Source organism: Argentina anserina, chromosome 3, assembly GCF_933775445.1.
Source record: "Argentina anserina chromosome 3, drPotAnse1.1, whole genome shotgun sequence".
In the NCBI taxonomy this organism is placed as follows: domain Eukaryota; kingdom Viridiplantae; phylum Streptophyta; class Magnoliopsida; order Rosales; family Rosaceae; genus Argentina; species Argentina anserina.
Genome location: NC_065874.1, coordinates 34,506,061 through 34,522,224, shown reverse-complemented (window position 1 = coordinate 34,522,224; position 16,164 = coordinate 34,506,061). Strand labels below are relative to the sequence as shown.

Sequence of the window (16,164 nt, the reverse complement as noted above, 5' to 3'; positions counted from 1 at the left end):
CGTGACATGAACAATAATTTCCATTATTAATTTTATGCATGGTAGTAGCACGACATACGCAAGAGCATTCGTACGTTGGGGAGTTTATGACAAAGGTGATGACTGATGAGTGTGGCAAATTGACAGAGACACGCACCAATTTTTTTTTTTTGAAAGGATACACGCACCAATTTTTATTCTGTAGGGAAGATAATTTTCACCACTGCAATATTGCTTAGGTGATAGAGTTATCCTATTTTTAATAGAAAACATATGAGTTCTGTAAGACTCACTACATATAAACCTTTTGATGACATTTTCGGAGTTAAGCACGTACCGGCCGTAAATCTTGAAACAGGTTAATGGGCAATGAGAATTCTCTATTTGCAATGAGGTATTTCTTCCTTATTGTTTAGTTCGTTATAGAATGTTTTTCCACGATTTGAGTAGCATGTATGACTTTTCTCAACTATTTCGTTTTATTTTTCTCTTATCCACACTGCATATATGACATGGAATTAATATGTACCTCATATTATGCTTCCTGTTGGCTAATTTGAAGTTGACCAAGAAATTTCGCGATTTCGTGTTCGAAGAAAGATGTATAGCTAGCATTGTGAACCTTCCTACAAGAAACTGCTAGCAAAGAAAAGCTTAGACCAGGATTCTCACGATCCGTTTATTTACCTATCAGCTATTATTGATTTGTCGCCCTCAGTCGTTCGTTTGTGATCATGACCACCATTTTCCTTGCTAACTTACATAAACTAATGCAGTTATGTTTTAATCTCATACTTTATAAGAATGAATTGAAAGATGTATATATAGTATCCTCTGTTGACCAAAAAATATATATAGTATCCACTTAATTAAGTGGCTGTTATTTCACTTATTTGTTATCTGTTTTGGTCTCTCTTCATTAACTTACAGCATTTAAAGTGTATTACTAAGTATTAAACATATGACAAATCAATGACGGGGCAACATCGGCATTTTAAAACTGGACAAAAATCACGAAATGAAAACCAAAGTTCTGGTCGTGGCTGGTATTCTAGAAGCCTTGCTTGCCTTGGTATTTCCATTACTTTGACCTTTAATTAAAGTCATAGGCCAGTCAACTATTGTTTGTCTCACTATTCAAGCCACCAAACACAAGTTCAAAATCTGTAACACCCTCTATAGCTTTCTTTACCTCTAGCCTCAAACAACTACTAATCTCATTCTCTTGATATTATGGGTACTTTGATAGGGCATGTAATACCAGGCTTTGGGTTTGTATTAATTGGATTATGGCACCTTTTCAACCACATAAAGCTCCATATTCAACGTCCCAACTCCTACACAACACCAATATGGTTTCCCGCCTCCAAGTTCAAGTACTTGGAGCTCTTGTTGATCATCATAGGTTCATCAGCCTCTGTTGCCATGGAACTCTTCGTCGCCCCCGAGAAACACCAACCGTTTGACAACGACAGAACCATCCCTTCAAAACATCTCCACAACTTCGAGGACGCAACGATATCCATGACCTTCTTGGTCTACGCTTCCTTCGCTATCGTTCTCGACAAGTTAGCTCCTCGAGCTCGCCATGGTCTTACCCAAATCCTCGGAGCCATAGCCTTTGGTCAGCAACTACTACTTTTTCATCTTCAGTCTACTAACCACAACAGACCTGAGGGCCAGTACCACTTGCTTCTTCAGCTTGTTATTCTTGTCTCCTTTGTCCCAACCCTAATGAGACTTGGTTTCCCGAGGAGCTTCTTGATTAGCTTTGTGAGGTCACTCAGCATATTCTTCCAAAGTATCTGGCTTATGGTCATGGGGTTTATGCTTTGGACACCTGAGTTGAATAGTGGGTTCCTATATCATTTGGCTAAATTTCATGGACTCTCAAGAGATGACCCTAATCAACATCTTACTATGTTCCAGTTCAACTGTGAGACCATGTGCCCCAGAAGAGCTGATATTCAGATAGTGAAGATGAGAGTGTTTCCATATTCATCAGAGGATCGAGTTCAAAAGTGGTTGTTTGAGGTACCTGCTGGTCGTGTTACTTCATGGACAAAAATGGTGAATGCGTTTTTGTCGAAGTATTTTCACTCATGAAGAGTTACACACATCAGGAAGCAGATAACAGAAATCAAGTAAGGACTAGATGAGTCATTCTACAATTACTATGAGAGGTTCAAATCTCTTATAGCATCATGTCCAGCCCATGGGATTAGAGAAGGTATGTTGCTTCAGTTTTTCTATGAAGCATTGCTACAAATGGAAAGAGAGTTCCTTGATTCAGTTGCTGGTGGATCGTTTTTGGACAAGAGCAATGTAGTAGCAAATGATCTCTTGGAGAATAGAGCTATGAACAACCAACAATTTGGAATATCTGCTAGTTCCACATGGCAGGTACATGAGACCAACTCGAATTCAAGCTCTACTCTAGAGGACAAGGTTGATAAGTTGTCCAAGATGATGAGTCACTTCATGAAGACTAGTGGAGCTCAAGTTTGTGGAATCTGTACGGAGGGGAACCCTACTGATCAGTGTCCTCAACTTTCTTCTAGTGTAGGGTATGAGGAAGTCAATGCCCTTGGTTATCAAGGAAGTCAGAGTTACAATCAATTTTCGAATACCTACAACCCTGGCCTACGTGATCATCCAAACCTTCGGTGGTCCAATAATGAGAATGTACTAAGGCCAAATCAGAATGCTATGGAATTTGTGCCTCATCCGGTTAGTTTGTTTAGACCACAAGCTCCACTACTCAATGTTCCACCTCCAAACGTGGCTAGTTCTCCTAATTATGATGAGATGTAGCTGCTGGACAAAGTCAATTGAATAACGTGACTCAAACTTTGGTGGTGGGTTAACAAGCGAATAACAAAGACATTGCAGAGCTAAAAACGCATGTGGGCTAGGTAGTAGACATCATGGGCCATTTTTCTGAGTAAGGGAAGTTGCCAAGTGGTGTCATACGTAACCCAAAGAATGAACAAGCCTAAGCTATCATGACAAGGAGTGGACTTGAGCTAAAGGAGCGGCCTAGTGTTGCTAGGAAGACCCAAACGGCCCATGTTCTTAAGGAGGGTGTCGAGATGACTATGATGAATGACTTGGAGAAAGATCTAGCTACCTACAAGAAGTAGAGTGTGCTGATCCATGAAGCACACAAAGGTACAAATGCTAACTCAAATGAATTAGTTAAAACTAATCTTATTTCGTGTGTACCTTTCCCTTCTAGGTTTGCAAAAGCAAGAAGGATAAATCTGATGAGGATGTGTTGGAGGTCTTTAAGAAGGTGCAAGTTAACCTTCTATTAGTGGAGTGTATCAAGCAGATCCCAAATTATGCGAAATTTCTTAAAGAGCTTTGCACTTCAAGAAGACAAATTTAGGGAAGAGAAGGTAGTGAAGATGAATGAGACAGTTTCAACTGTCCTCCAAATGAAGCTACCTCCTAAGATGAAGGATCCATGAAGTTTTTATGTCCCATGTAAAATTGGTAACACATTATTTGATAATGTTATGCTTGATCTAGGTGCTTCGATAAATATCATGCCATATAATGTTTATCAATCACTAGGATTATGACATTTGAAAGATGATAATGTGATTATCCAATTAGCAGATCGATCTAACAAGGACCCTAAGGGGTTGAGGATGTCCTTGTGCAGGTCAATCACTTGATTTTTCCTGCAGATTTTTATGTGCTAGACATGGAGGTATCACCCTTGGAGACAACACCAATGCTTTTGGGGAGACTATTCATGAGGACTGCAAGGACATGCATCGATGTTGCAAATGGGAGTTTGACGATGAAGTTTGATGGAGATGTTATCAACTTCAACATTTTTGAGGCAATGAAGTACCCAGTTTTTGACCTTAACTCGTGTGTTTCTGTGGATGATTCTATTGCACAGGTTATGTCAGAGATGTTGGAAGCATAGCAATTAGCTATGGAGTAAGGGGTCGGATTTGACAAGCATGAGGACCGTGTCCCAAGAGAGGAGTGGGCTGATTTTGAGCCCAAAATTTTCGAAATAGTGAATGAGCTTGAAGCTAAACCATACAAAAGGTATCTTTTTTTCTTGTCAATTCTCATTTCCACTAATAAATTGTTACCATGTGTGGTACATGCCCCAAAGTTAGATTTGAAGGAGCTTCTAGATCATTTGAAGTATGTGTACCTTGGAAATGATGATACTCTACCAGTTATTGTGTCATCAACATTGAGTAAGCAGCAAGAAGTTATATTGATTGATGTGCTTAAGAGGAACATGACCGCTATTTGATGGACTTTGGCGGATATTAAGGGGATCATCCCTACAACTTGTGTTCATAGGATACTTTTGGAGGATGGCGCCAAACCTACATGTGATGATCAGAAGAGATTGCACCCACCAATGATGAAAATTGTGAAAGATGAGGTGATCAAGCTGCTTGATTGTGGAGTGGTCTATCTTATCTCAGACAGTCGGTGGATTTCACCAGTACCAATTGTACCGAAGAAGAGTGAGGTGACTATTGTGAAAAATGAAACGAATGAGTTGGTACCCCAGAGGTTGGTGACCGGTCATAGGATGTGCATTGATTATAGGAAGTTGAATGCTACAACACGCAAGGATCACATGTCTTTGCCGTTCATAGACTAGATGTTGGAGAGATTAGCTGGACACAAGTTCTCTTGTTTTCTAGATGGGTACAATGGGTACAACCAGATATGCATTCATCCGGAGGATCAGGAGAAGACGACATTTACATTTCCATTTCCATTTCCATTTCTATTAGGATGTCACCATTTAAATTGGTGTATGGGAATGCATGTCACCTTCCAGTGGAGTTAGAGCACAGAGCATGGTGGGCAGTGAAAAAGTTCAACATGAGCTTGGATGAAGCAGGTCTACATCGAAAGTTGCAGCTCAATGAGCTTGAGGAGATTAGGAATAAGGCTTACGATGCTTCGTGGATTTATAAGGAGAAAACCCGTGCTTACCATGACAAAATGATTAGAGGAAAGAAGTTCTAAGTAGGCCAGAAAGTTCTGTTATTCCATTCGAGGCTTATGTTGTTTCCAAGGAAACTTCGTTCGCGTTGGGTTGATCCATTTGTTGTTACTAACGTGTTTGCTCATGGTGCAGTTGAGATTCAAAGTGATACAACAGAGAAGACATTCAAGGTAAATGGGCATCGACTTAAGCCCTACTATGAGCCATTTGAGGAACACACGTATGAGGAGACAATTGTGAGAAATGCGTCTAACGAAGAATGAATATGAGAGAGTATAGGTTGTGAGACTATAAAACTCAAGCGTTGCATGGGAGGCAACTCATTTCAACCTTATTTGTGGAGGAGTCATCTACGGGAGTTTGAATTTTCTAATCATTTCACTCTTATGGTTGAATTGTATATGTGTTGATATGTGATCGTATTCAATGCTTGTGAATTACATTCTTACTATTGAGCTTACATTGAGGACAATTTAATTTTCTAAGTATGGGGTAGGGTTGCAAGATCATTTATTGTTTGTTTTTACTTTTATTTATTGGTTGTGTCATGATATAAAAGAAAAATCTGAAAAATGAATGAAAAAAAAGTTGTATTGCTTTATTGAGTCTTGGAATGCCCCTAAAGTCTAGGATGATTATGTCTCTAAATACATAGATGATGGTTTTGCATTCCACAAGAATTGAATTGTAAGTTTTATTGATGATGTGGATTTGGTATGAACATGTGAGATTTGGATTGATTGATTATGACATACATGTTTTGGTCAGTTTAAAGTCCATAAGAACCTGTGAGTTTTTAAGCCTATATATACTTTCTTCATGAGATGTAATATAAAATTTCATGGTTGTTCATGAACCTCACTATTCTTTGCATATTCAATAACTATGTGTCATAGCTTTTAATGGAATCTAGAATTTACTAGAACTCATTTTTATGATTATTGAAACTTTTAAGTCATAAAATGCTCTGATTTTGAAAAGGATTTATGAATAATTTCTAGGAATACCACCACTTTAGCCAAACATATGTGTCATGTTTGAGACCCCTTAGTTGAACCCCATTTGAGTCTACAATGAGCCTTTTTCTTCATCACCTATGTTATTTCCATGCTTAGTATAGTTACCTCTACCTTGTCCTATAGACTTGGTAGAATTCTTGTTGAGATGATGTTGTGATGATACACGAAATAAGTGTGGGGTGGAAGACATTTGAGAAAAAAAAAGAATCAACAAGCAAGCATTGCCGAGAAAAAAACAAGAAAAAGAAAAAAAAATGAATGATGAACTCGGCAAGAAAAGAAAAAAAATGATATGTTGTCTTTCATTTGTAATTTGGAGTTGAGTTATAATTGAATGTCTAAAAATTTTTACTTAACATTTTTCCATATTCAATTTGTGGTTAGAATGATGATTGTGCCCAATTTGTTATATTCGGCTCCTGATGGTGTGTGGTGTCATAAGGATGATGTTTATTCTGCTAAGTCTATAGGATTACCTTTGTGATTCCTTGATTTTCCATATTTTTAGCTAAGCCTAAACATTTACTTTATCTAATGATCCTAATGATTCTTAAAATGAGCAAATCTTGGTTTGTAGAGATGATCACAAGAGTTGAGCATATGGTTTTGGTCTATTTGTGCACTTAGTTGTTAAATGAGGTTTTCCTCTGTTATTCACAAAGTGCTTTCATTTTTTTTTAAATATGCAAGTTATTTAATGTCTTGATATCATTTCTCTTGCATACACTTGTATGTGAATGATAACCATGAATCTGAGTCAAAAGAAGAGAGTATGCCTTGTGAGGAGGATTGGATTGACTAAACATGTCTCGTATCTGACTTATTCATACTATGAAGCATGTTTATGAAACTTGGAATTATGTGGTTACATTCAAATGCTTAAAATTGAAAGCTATGTGTTTTGAGATTCTGAGGCAATCATTTAGGGGCAATAGTGTCTTATATAGTTTTGTTTTGCTAAGGGACTAGCAAAAGCCAAGTGTGGGGTAGTTGATAGGAGCACTTTGTGTGACGTTCTTAACATGTTTTTATCTCAATTTGTACTTTGCTTAGCCCTTATTGTTGTACTATTGAGTCATTGAGTCGTAGTAAAAGTCTTAGGCAGTATTGGATGCATATTGTGCTTACATGAGTTAAAAACGCATAATTGGTCTAGAGTCTTAGTTTGACTAGGAATTCTTGTTAGGTTTTGAGACTAATTATCTCTTACTTATGATTTTATTTTCTTATTTTCAGATTGAATTGGAGAGATAATTAAAAAAAAAAGAGGTGGAGCCAAGTCATGCAACAATTAAATAGAAGATGATTATTAAAGACATAAAACATGGCATGATTTAGGGAATAAAACCTAACATGACATGATTTAGGAGTATAAAACAAGACATGCTTTAGGAAATAAAACATGACATGATTTAGGGAGATAAAGCATGACATTATTATAGAAAGAAAGAGGCAAGTTCAAACCTTCCCTCTTTCCTCTATATATACATGGCTTCACCTCTCAAATAACATCACTTCTTATTTGCATTCAAGAGCCAAAACTCTACCAAAATACTACCTCAAACATTCTTCACCAAAACAGCAAGCCGTTCTCCCCCATATACCAATTGCATCTCCACCGAAATCACCATTGAAGACATACTTCCAAGGTTCCTACAACGTGTGATTCTCCCAACTCTTCTTTATGAGTTTGTTCGTTTGTGATTTTTTACAATAATTTGTCTATAAAGATTGTAGTATGATGTTTGTGTGAGATTATTGTTTTGTATTAAGATTCAAAATTTTCAGATTGTTTTATTGAATTTTTACTGAATTGATGGTTTCCTATAATTATTGAATTTGTATTTCTATTGTTGTGTTCTAATCATCTTTCTCATACTTTTAGATAATTTTCAGATATGTGCATATGAATTTAGTGCTTGGATACAGTCCCTAAGATTGTGTTTGAGTGCTAGATTCATCAACCATATTGACACAAATCGAATCATGCTCAAAGTAGGTTTGGTTTGTGTTGATTAAAAGTGATAAAAATTCTGGAAATTTTCATGTGAAACCATGGTGTGTGACGTCATACATGAAACATGTCTCAACAAAGATTTGGTGCTTAAATGTAATCTTGTTTGATTTCTACTCTAAACGTTATTGAATTCGATTCCATGCAAATTTAGATTAGGCCCTAAGTCAATCTAAATGTTAATTGAAATCTTGCATGATTAGATAATCTCCTAAGGCTCTAATTGTATTGGTGTCTAAAAAGTATGCAATTGGTCGAATTAGAATGCATGATAGGTTCGAACTTGTAATTATGTGATGTAATGGAAAATTTGGTTTAACTTTGTCAAAGAGAAGTCAGTCATATAAATAGTAATTTAGGATTTATTTTCATTAGTAGTTAATAATCAATCTAAAACCCCTCATTATTTGTTAACAATAAAAGTTTAGAATTCCCTTCAATTCTCCGGACTGAACGATTCATGCTTATTCTATACTAACGATGATGTTTTATAGGGTTTATCATAGACGTTTTAATTAACACTATCAATTTTAACTGCTCTGAATGCTCAAAATAATTATCATGAAAGATTTCCATGACGAACGAATGCTTGGCAGCTGGAAAACCAACCGATGGAGAATATATGAACACGAACCATTAATAACAATCTCTAATAAGATGTGATCTATTTTGTTTTAATTTTATAGAAAACAATGGTTTTTAACCTGCACATAATCTCCTAACAATACGTCATAGAAAGACTTGAGTGTTTCAATTAAAAAAAGAGAGACATAAGTGAAAATTGAATATAATTGCTTGAGGTTTATATACAGAAGCAACCAAAATTATATAATCATCAGTTCATCACCATCCATAGATTCATTGATCTGGACACTCCACCCTCTTGGTCTTTGTAAAACATGACTAGAGGTAAACTTTTGTGAAACCGTCATTGAACATGTAAGATGAGTTACCTAGACAATCTATTCAAACTTTTCCCAAATTAATTGTTTTCCTGGATTGGGATTTGGGAGTATTGCAATTTAAATACAGCTGATTCACAATGACAAACCCAATATACACAAAACCCAGGCGCACTAATTGATTCCATCGTACTCATTTTGTAATAAATCATTAGAAACCCCAATTTTTATAATCTATATCTTATCAAACCCTAGAAACATTCGACAAAATTCAAATTTTCTTAGAAGACTTACTTTCAAGGGGGTGGTCCAGACTCCCTAAAATTCCTCATTCTCTTCGTCTCTTTCTCCGCACAGACTGTGATCTCGGGGTTTCAAGTTTAAGTTTGTAAAGAATGTTGAGGTATTAGAGTTAAGGTATTAAATAGATGAAAATTTATCGATAAGGAGGTCTGAGACATCGAGACAGTGAAGGGAAATAGAGGTGTAGATCGAGCAGGGTTTAATTTTGAACAAGATGTGTTTGCCCTTTTTTGGCCGATGTGCTAGGCACATGACCTTTTTCACAGCTCCGTTAAAAAAATTGGACAGATGTATCACTTTGATCTCAAATTATAAATTCAGGTACCACATTGTTACGATTAACAATTTGGATACTGTATTGTCCGGTGCATGAGAGTTATGGCCCCAATGGTGCATTTTACTCTATAATATATAGCTGACTAGACTTTTCCAAGTCATATATGTTCTAATCTTGGGCACCATCAGTGTTAACCCGGGCGGTCCAATGCCTTTGAGAATATTTGGGGAGGGGGGTGTTGTTTCTGAATCAAATGAAGAAATTATGGGAAGGGAGAAAGGCGAGAGAGAAAAGAGAGGGGGAGATAAGGGTAAAAAATGAAAGCTAATGAAATAATATAATTTAATCAAAGTGAGAAACCACGTGTCACATGCGCAATAGTTCAGTGTCCAAACACCGAAAAAGCTGCCGGTGCATACAATCTGTTTCCCTATATTTAGTTATTACTGTCCTTTATTTGGATCAAACTAACAACGCATACCGTGCACATTCCGTTAGTAGACTATTGGGTGAAGGTCCACGGGTGGACTGAAGAATCTCGGACTAACAATGGCCAAAACTAGATAAAGGAGATTGGCCTACAAGATGTTGTCTCAACACACGAGTGACATTAAGAACAACTGAAGATCAATTCCAGATTGATGCCGGTCAACTGGGAATTGAAGCGATCGATATCAAGCTAGAACGAAACCAATCCGAATCTTTGATTGAGATCGATTAGGGCCTGATCCAAGTCGCTGCGCCTGGAGCTCCGATCGAGACGAGAATCAAAGCCTGGCCCAGGTTTAGATTGCTGCCCCAAAATGCGTGCTATTTCAATACCGGCGTCATGCTCTTGGTGAACCACACTATAATTCACGTCAAGAAGTAAACAAATAAATGTTTGGTCGTCAAGAGATATATATGTCCTGGCAACTTCGTGAACGTTTGTTAAAATCTCTATACAGGTTTTCATATAGATGACTTTTTAATGTTTTATGTGTTCGACATTTTGGGAAGGGAATAAGGTGCAAAACTGCTCTTGCTAATCTTGAAGCAAGTATGGTGGGAATGTTGGATTAACTTGCTCATAATTTTAAAATTTGTTAATTAATTAACATGCATGGCCTTTTTTTCATCGCGAGATTTTGGTTAATTAGGTCCCCTCTTGTCATTCATATTTTCTTTTTCTCTCAGTAAATATGAGTGTTCGAGAAATATTTCCTCTACATTCATCAAAAAACAATTTTGACTTCTGTTGCAAAATTTACAATTCTTGCATATATACTATATAGTTGACTAAACTTTTCCAAGTAATATTTTGATCTATTTTTATATTTAAAAAATTCATGTTTTTTTTTGTGTGGAATGGTCTCAAAACTTTGCAGGGATTGCATCAGTGGCGCGGAATAGTCTTGGAAATGTCATTGAGGGATACCATATCCATGTGTTTGGCTCCTACTCTGATCTATATATGCTGAAGCCTTGGCTTTGTGTTTAGGGGTTTTCGTCTACAATCATCTCAAAGTACTTCTCCCTACATCTGAATCATTTCTGTTTGAAATGAATTCTCCCCATCTTGTTGAACTTGGTGATGCTAGTAATATCTCATCAGACTGGTTGTTGGAACCGCTACTGTCTCTTCTTCGAGTTCATACAATTGATATTCCCTCTTCAAACTGGTCAGTGATTAGTCGTTCGGCTAATCAAGTGGCTATCTTTGGCGCTAGATTAGGTTTACAAAGGGATTGGCAGGGAAACTGGTATCATCACCCCCCTCCCCTGCTTTCTTCTGTTCTGTTGTTGGATTCTAGTTCTCAGTTAGTCTGAACCTTGTTTTTCTTTGTTTTATTGAATTATAACTTGTCATGTTCCAACCACTCCCCGAAAAATAAAATTGCCACAAAACATTAACCGATTCGTACGAGAACTTATTTTTCTAAACGAAAATTCTTTCATCAAACCCGTGAAACTTCACATGGACGTAGCATTATGATAGCTACATATTTAAATCAATATTAATTTTGACTAAATTTAACGTCTTCCATGAACGTTTTCTTGAAATAAAATGAAAAAAAAAAAGAACAGTAACTTTTATAAGAGATAATATAGGGGTAACTATTCACATTTTTCTCTCTCCTTTTCTTGTGTTCTCTGTTAAACAGCGACAAACGTAGCCCGTGGACCAAGTGTACCGATATTGTCCCAAAATAACCACCTCACAGGTGTTGGGTTTTAATCACAAAATGCCTCGGTACAATTGGTTATTATCCACTTACTTATAAGTTTTATTTTCTTTATCACTTCTTAGATGTTGGATCTCTCCTCTTCAACACGCCCCTCACGTGCAATCTAATTTTTAGATCTGCACGTTACAGATTAACATCCCACATACTGGGATAAAATAAACCAAGGTCCAGTAACTAACGACACTTGGTGACCATCCAATCGGAAACTCTCCGATTGCATGATAATGACACCCATCTTGGGCTTATACAAAGTGGCACCGCACTCGGGCCCATGACAGATTGGAGGCGCAATTGGAGAGGGACCCGCTCTGATACCATGTTAAACAGCGACAAGCGTGGCCCGTGGACCAAGTGTATCGATATTGTCCCAACTTAACCACCTCACAGGTGTTGAGTTTTAATCACAAAAAGTCTCGGTACAATTGGTTATTATCCACCCACTTATAAGTTTTATTTTTTTTGTCACTTCTTAGATGTGGGATCTCTCCTCTCCAACATTCTCTACTTCCCTTCCTTCTGTAAGTTACTATTCTTTCAACCCCAAACACTGATTCTCATCATAGAATGATTAAAATCCAATACCACACGCAATCAATCAATATAGACTAACACCACACAACTTCTTAGCTAGTCTCTACAGTAGGGGCGGCGGCAAGGGCTTCGACAACGACGAAGTCGTTGCTACAAGAACTTGAGATTTGGATGATGTAATTGGGAATTGGAATTGAGGGATTGAATGAGGTGGGGTTTGCTGAGTAATTTGGGGAAGGAGATATGAAGTTGGCCTTGTTACAGGCAACTTGAAGGAAAGGAAAAGAAGATTGAGCAGAGGTTGGAGTTTGGTTGGGTTTACAGGATGGAGCACTATGGTAATCTGTATTTAGTTATTTACTGCGCTTTATTTGGATCAAACTATCAGTGCGTGCAGTGCACGTTCCGTTAGTGGAGTGATAGGTGAAGGTCCACGGGGTGGACTGAAGAATCTCTGATTGTTAGTCCCAAGTAGTTTTGAATATCGTAGTAGGTAATGACAGATGTAGCAGAGGTCTATATGACCCTTTATATTTGTAGTGTAGCCTTCTTGTTTTGTCATCTATCAATATCAACAAACAACTTTCTTTCTTCATTTTTTACCCTTATCTCCCCCTCTCTTTTCTCTCTCGCCTTTCTCCCTTCCCATAATTTCTTCATTTGATTCAGAAACAACACCCCCCTCCCCAAATATTCTCAAAGGCATTGGACCGCCCGGGTTAACACTGATGGTGCCCAAGATTAGAACATATATGACTTGGAAAAGTCTAGTCAGCTATATATTATAGAGTAAAATGCACCATTGGTACCATAACTCTCATGCACCGGACAATACAGTATCCAAATTGTTAATAGTAACAATGTGGTACCTGAATTTATAATTTGAGATCAAAGTGATACATCTGTCCAATTTTTTTAACGGAGCTGTGAAAAAGGTCATGTGCCTAGCACATCGGCCAAAAAAGGGCAAACACATCTTGTTCAAAATTAAACCCTGCTCGATCTACACCTCTATTTCCCTTCATTGTCTCAATGTCTCAGACCTCCTTATCGATCAATTTTCATCTATTTAATACCTTAACTCTAATACCTCAACATTCTTTACAAACTTAAACTTGAAACCCCCATATCACAGTCTGTGCGGAGAAAGAGACGAAGACAATGAGGAATTTTAGGGAGTCTGGACCACCCCCTTGAAAGTAAGTCTTCTAAGAAAATTTGAATTTTGTCGAATGTTTCTAGGGTTTGATAGTAGAATAAGCTACAATCTTATATATTGAACTGAGTAATTACAAGGTATTTATAGCATTCTAAACTATCAATTATCAAGTATGAAACCAAAGATTTGTTTGTCAATTTATACGGCTAGGGATTTGGTTGGTGAGATTTGGTTGTTGTATGTTGACTCATGCTAACACTCCCCCTCAAGTTGGTGCATACACATCGACCATGCCCAACTTGCTAAGTGAGTCATAAAAAGCCTTTTTAGACACTCCTTTTGTGAGTATATCTGCAAGTTGATCTTCTGAAGGAACAAAATGAAAGCTAATGGTCTCAGCATCTAGCTTCTCCTTTATAAAGTGACGATCAACCTCCACATGCTTTGTACGATCATGTTGTACAAGATTCTGTGAAATATCAATAGCTGCCTTGTTGTCACAGTACAGCTGCATAGCACACTTAGGCTTAACACCCAAATCTTGTAGCAAATTTCTAAGCCATAACAACTCGCACACTCCCTGAGCCATACCTCTGTATTCTGCTTCAGCACTTGATCGAGCTACCACCTTTTGTTTCTTACTCTTCCAAGTAATAAGATTACCCCCAACAAAGGTAAAATACCCTGATGTGGATCTCCGATCTGTAATATTTCCAGCCCAGTCTGCATCTGTGAAACCACAAACCTCAATGATATTGTTGTGTTTAGAAAACATCACTCCTTTCCCTGGAGCTGACTTCAAGTACCTCAAAATCCTCACAACAGCATCCATGTGATCCATACTGGGATTATGCATGAACTGACTCACTACACTTACTGCATATGCAAGATCTGGTCTGGTATGTGATAAATAAATCAGGCGTCCAACTATCCTCTGATAACGAGTCTTGTCAGTAGGCATCTGATCTGGGTACTCTGCTAACCGATGGTTCTGCTCAATAGGAGTATCAATTGGAGTGCAATCCAACATACCTGTCTCTATTAGTAGATCAAGGATGTACTTTCTCTGACATAGATAGATACCATCACTTCCCCGGGCTACCTCAATGCCCAAGAAGTACTTGAGTGTTCCTAAGTCTTTCATCTCAAACTCTGTAGCTAGCTGCTTCTGTAATCTATCCATCTCAATAGTATCATTACCAGTAACTACCATATCGTCAACATATATAATTAGGGCTGTTACCTTCCCTTGTTGGTGTCAGAGAAATAATGTGTGGTCTGAATTACTCTGCTTGTAGCCAATTTTCTTCATGAATTGTGAAAATCTTCCAAACCAAGCACGAGGAGACTGTTTAAGACCATACAAAGACTTTCTTAATCTGCATACAAAGTTATCTGGAGAAGCTGCCACATATCCAGGAGGAAGATCCATATATACTTCTTCTATAAGTTCTCCATGAAGGAATGCATTCTTAACATCAAATTGTCTAAGTGACCAGTTTAAAGTAGCAGCAAAAGAGAGCAATACCCGAATAATGTTCATCTTTGCAACAGGTGCAAATGTCTCATCATAGTCTATGCCATATGTTTGGGTGAACCCTTTTGCTACTAGGTATGCTTTATACCGGCTTACTGACCCATCTGGATTATGTTTCACTGTAAACACCCAACGACATCCCACTGCCTTCTTGCCATGTGGTGGAGATACAAGCTCCCAAGTGTTGTTCTTCTGTAATGCTTCCATCTCTTCTTCCATCGCTTTTCTCCATTTTGGATCTCCCAATGCATCCTGCACTTTGTTAGGTATTGATACAGCAGAAATTTGATTCACAAATGATTCATATGACTTAGACAATCTTTTGGTAGACATAAAATTTGCCACAGGATACTTAGCTTTAGCCTGAAGGGTAGGTTCATATGTTTTTGTTGGCTGACCTCAAGTAGACCTATTTGGCAAGACATATTGTCTACTATTAGCTTCACTAGTATTAGCCCCTATAGAATGACTAACCTCAGATGAGTGATCTTCTGTACCAGGGGAACGTTGGTCAAGGGTATAAACAACAGTAGGGGAGGCAGGAGGGGCAGTTGTACTCTCAGCTTCTGGTACCTGAATCTCTGGAGTGACTACCAGAATCATCAGTAATCTCAACCGAACTTGTCACCATATCTCCTGGCTGACTTGTCTCCCCCTTTCCATGATACAGCTCTTCAAAATATGAAATCTCCCCCTGAAGGGCAGTATCAGAAGACGTGAAATAGCTCATGTCCTCAAAGAAAGTAACATCCATAGTGACATAATACTTTCTGGTAGGTGGATGATAGCACCTGTACCCTTTCTGATGCCCTCCGTATCCAACAAACACACATTTAACCGCTCGGGCATCCAACTTAGACCTCTGATGTTTTGGAAGATGGACAAAAGCAACACAACCAAAAACACGGGCGGGAAGATTATGAAAAGAGGGTAAGGAAACATGGGATGCAAGCACCTCATATGGAACTTTGCCTTCAAGGACACGAGATGGAAGACGATTAATGAGGTGAGCAGAAGTTATGACAGCATCACCCCAAAGGTATTTAGGCATATGGGCACTAAAGAGAATACACCGAGCCATTTCAAGTAAATGACGATTTTTTCTTTCGGAAACTCCATTCTGCTCAGGTGTGTAAGGACACGTTGTTTGATGAACAATGCCATGTGCGTTAAAGAACTCCTGAAAGACACGATTCACATATTCCCCCCCATT

At 37.9% G+C, this 16,164-nt stretch overlaps 1 protein-coding gene across 1 annotated transcript; it reads left to right on the top strand.

The window, feature by feature from the left end:
- The first annotated feature begins 1,212 nt into the window (after positions 1–1,212).
- On the top strand, positions 1,213–2,085 carry LOC126787578 (uncharacterized). The gene has a single exon (XM_050513432.1). It carries the CDS (start codon positions 1,213–1,215, stop codon positions 2,083–2,085), a length of 873 nt encoding a protein of 290 aa, XP_050369389.1.
- Positions 2,086–16,164: the final 14,079 nt, after the last annotated feature.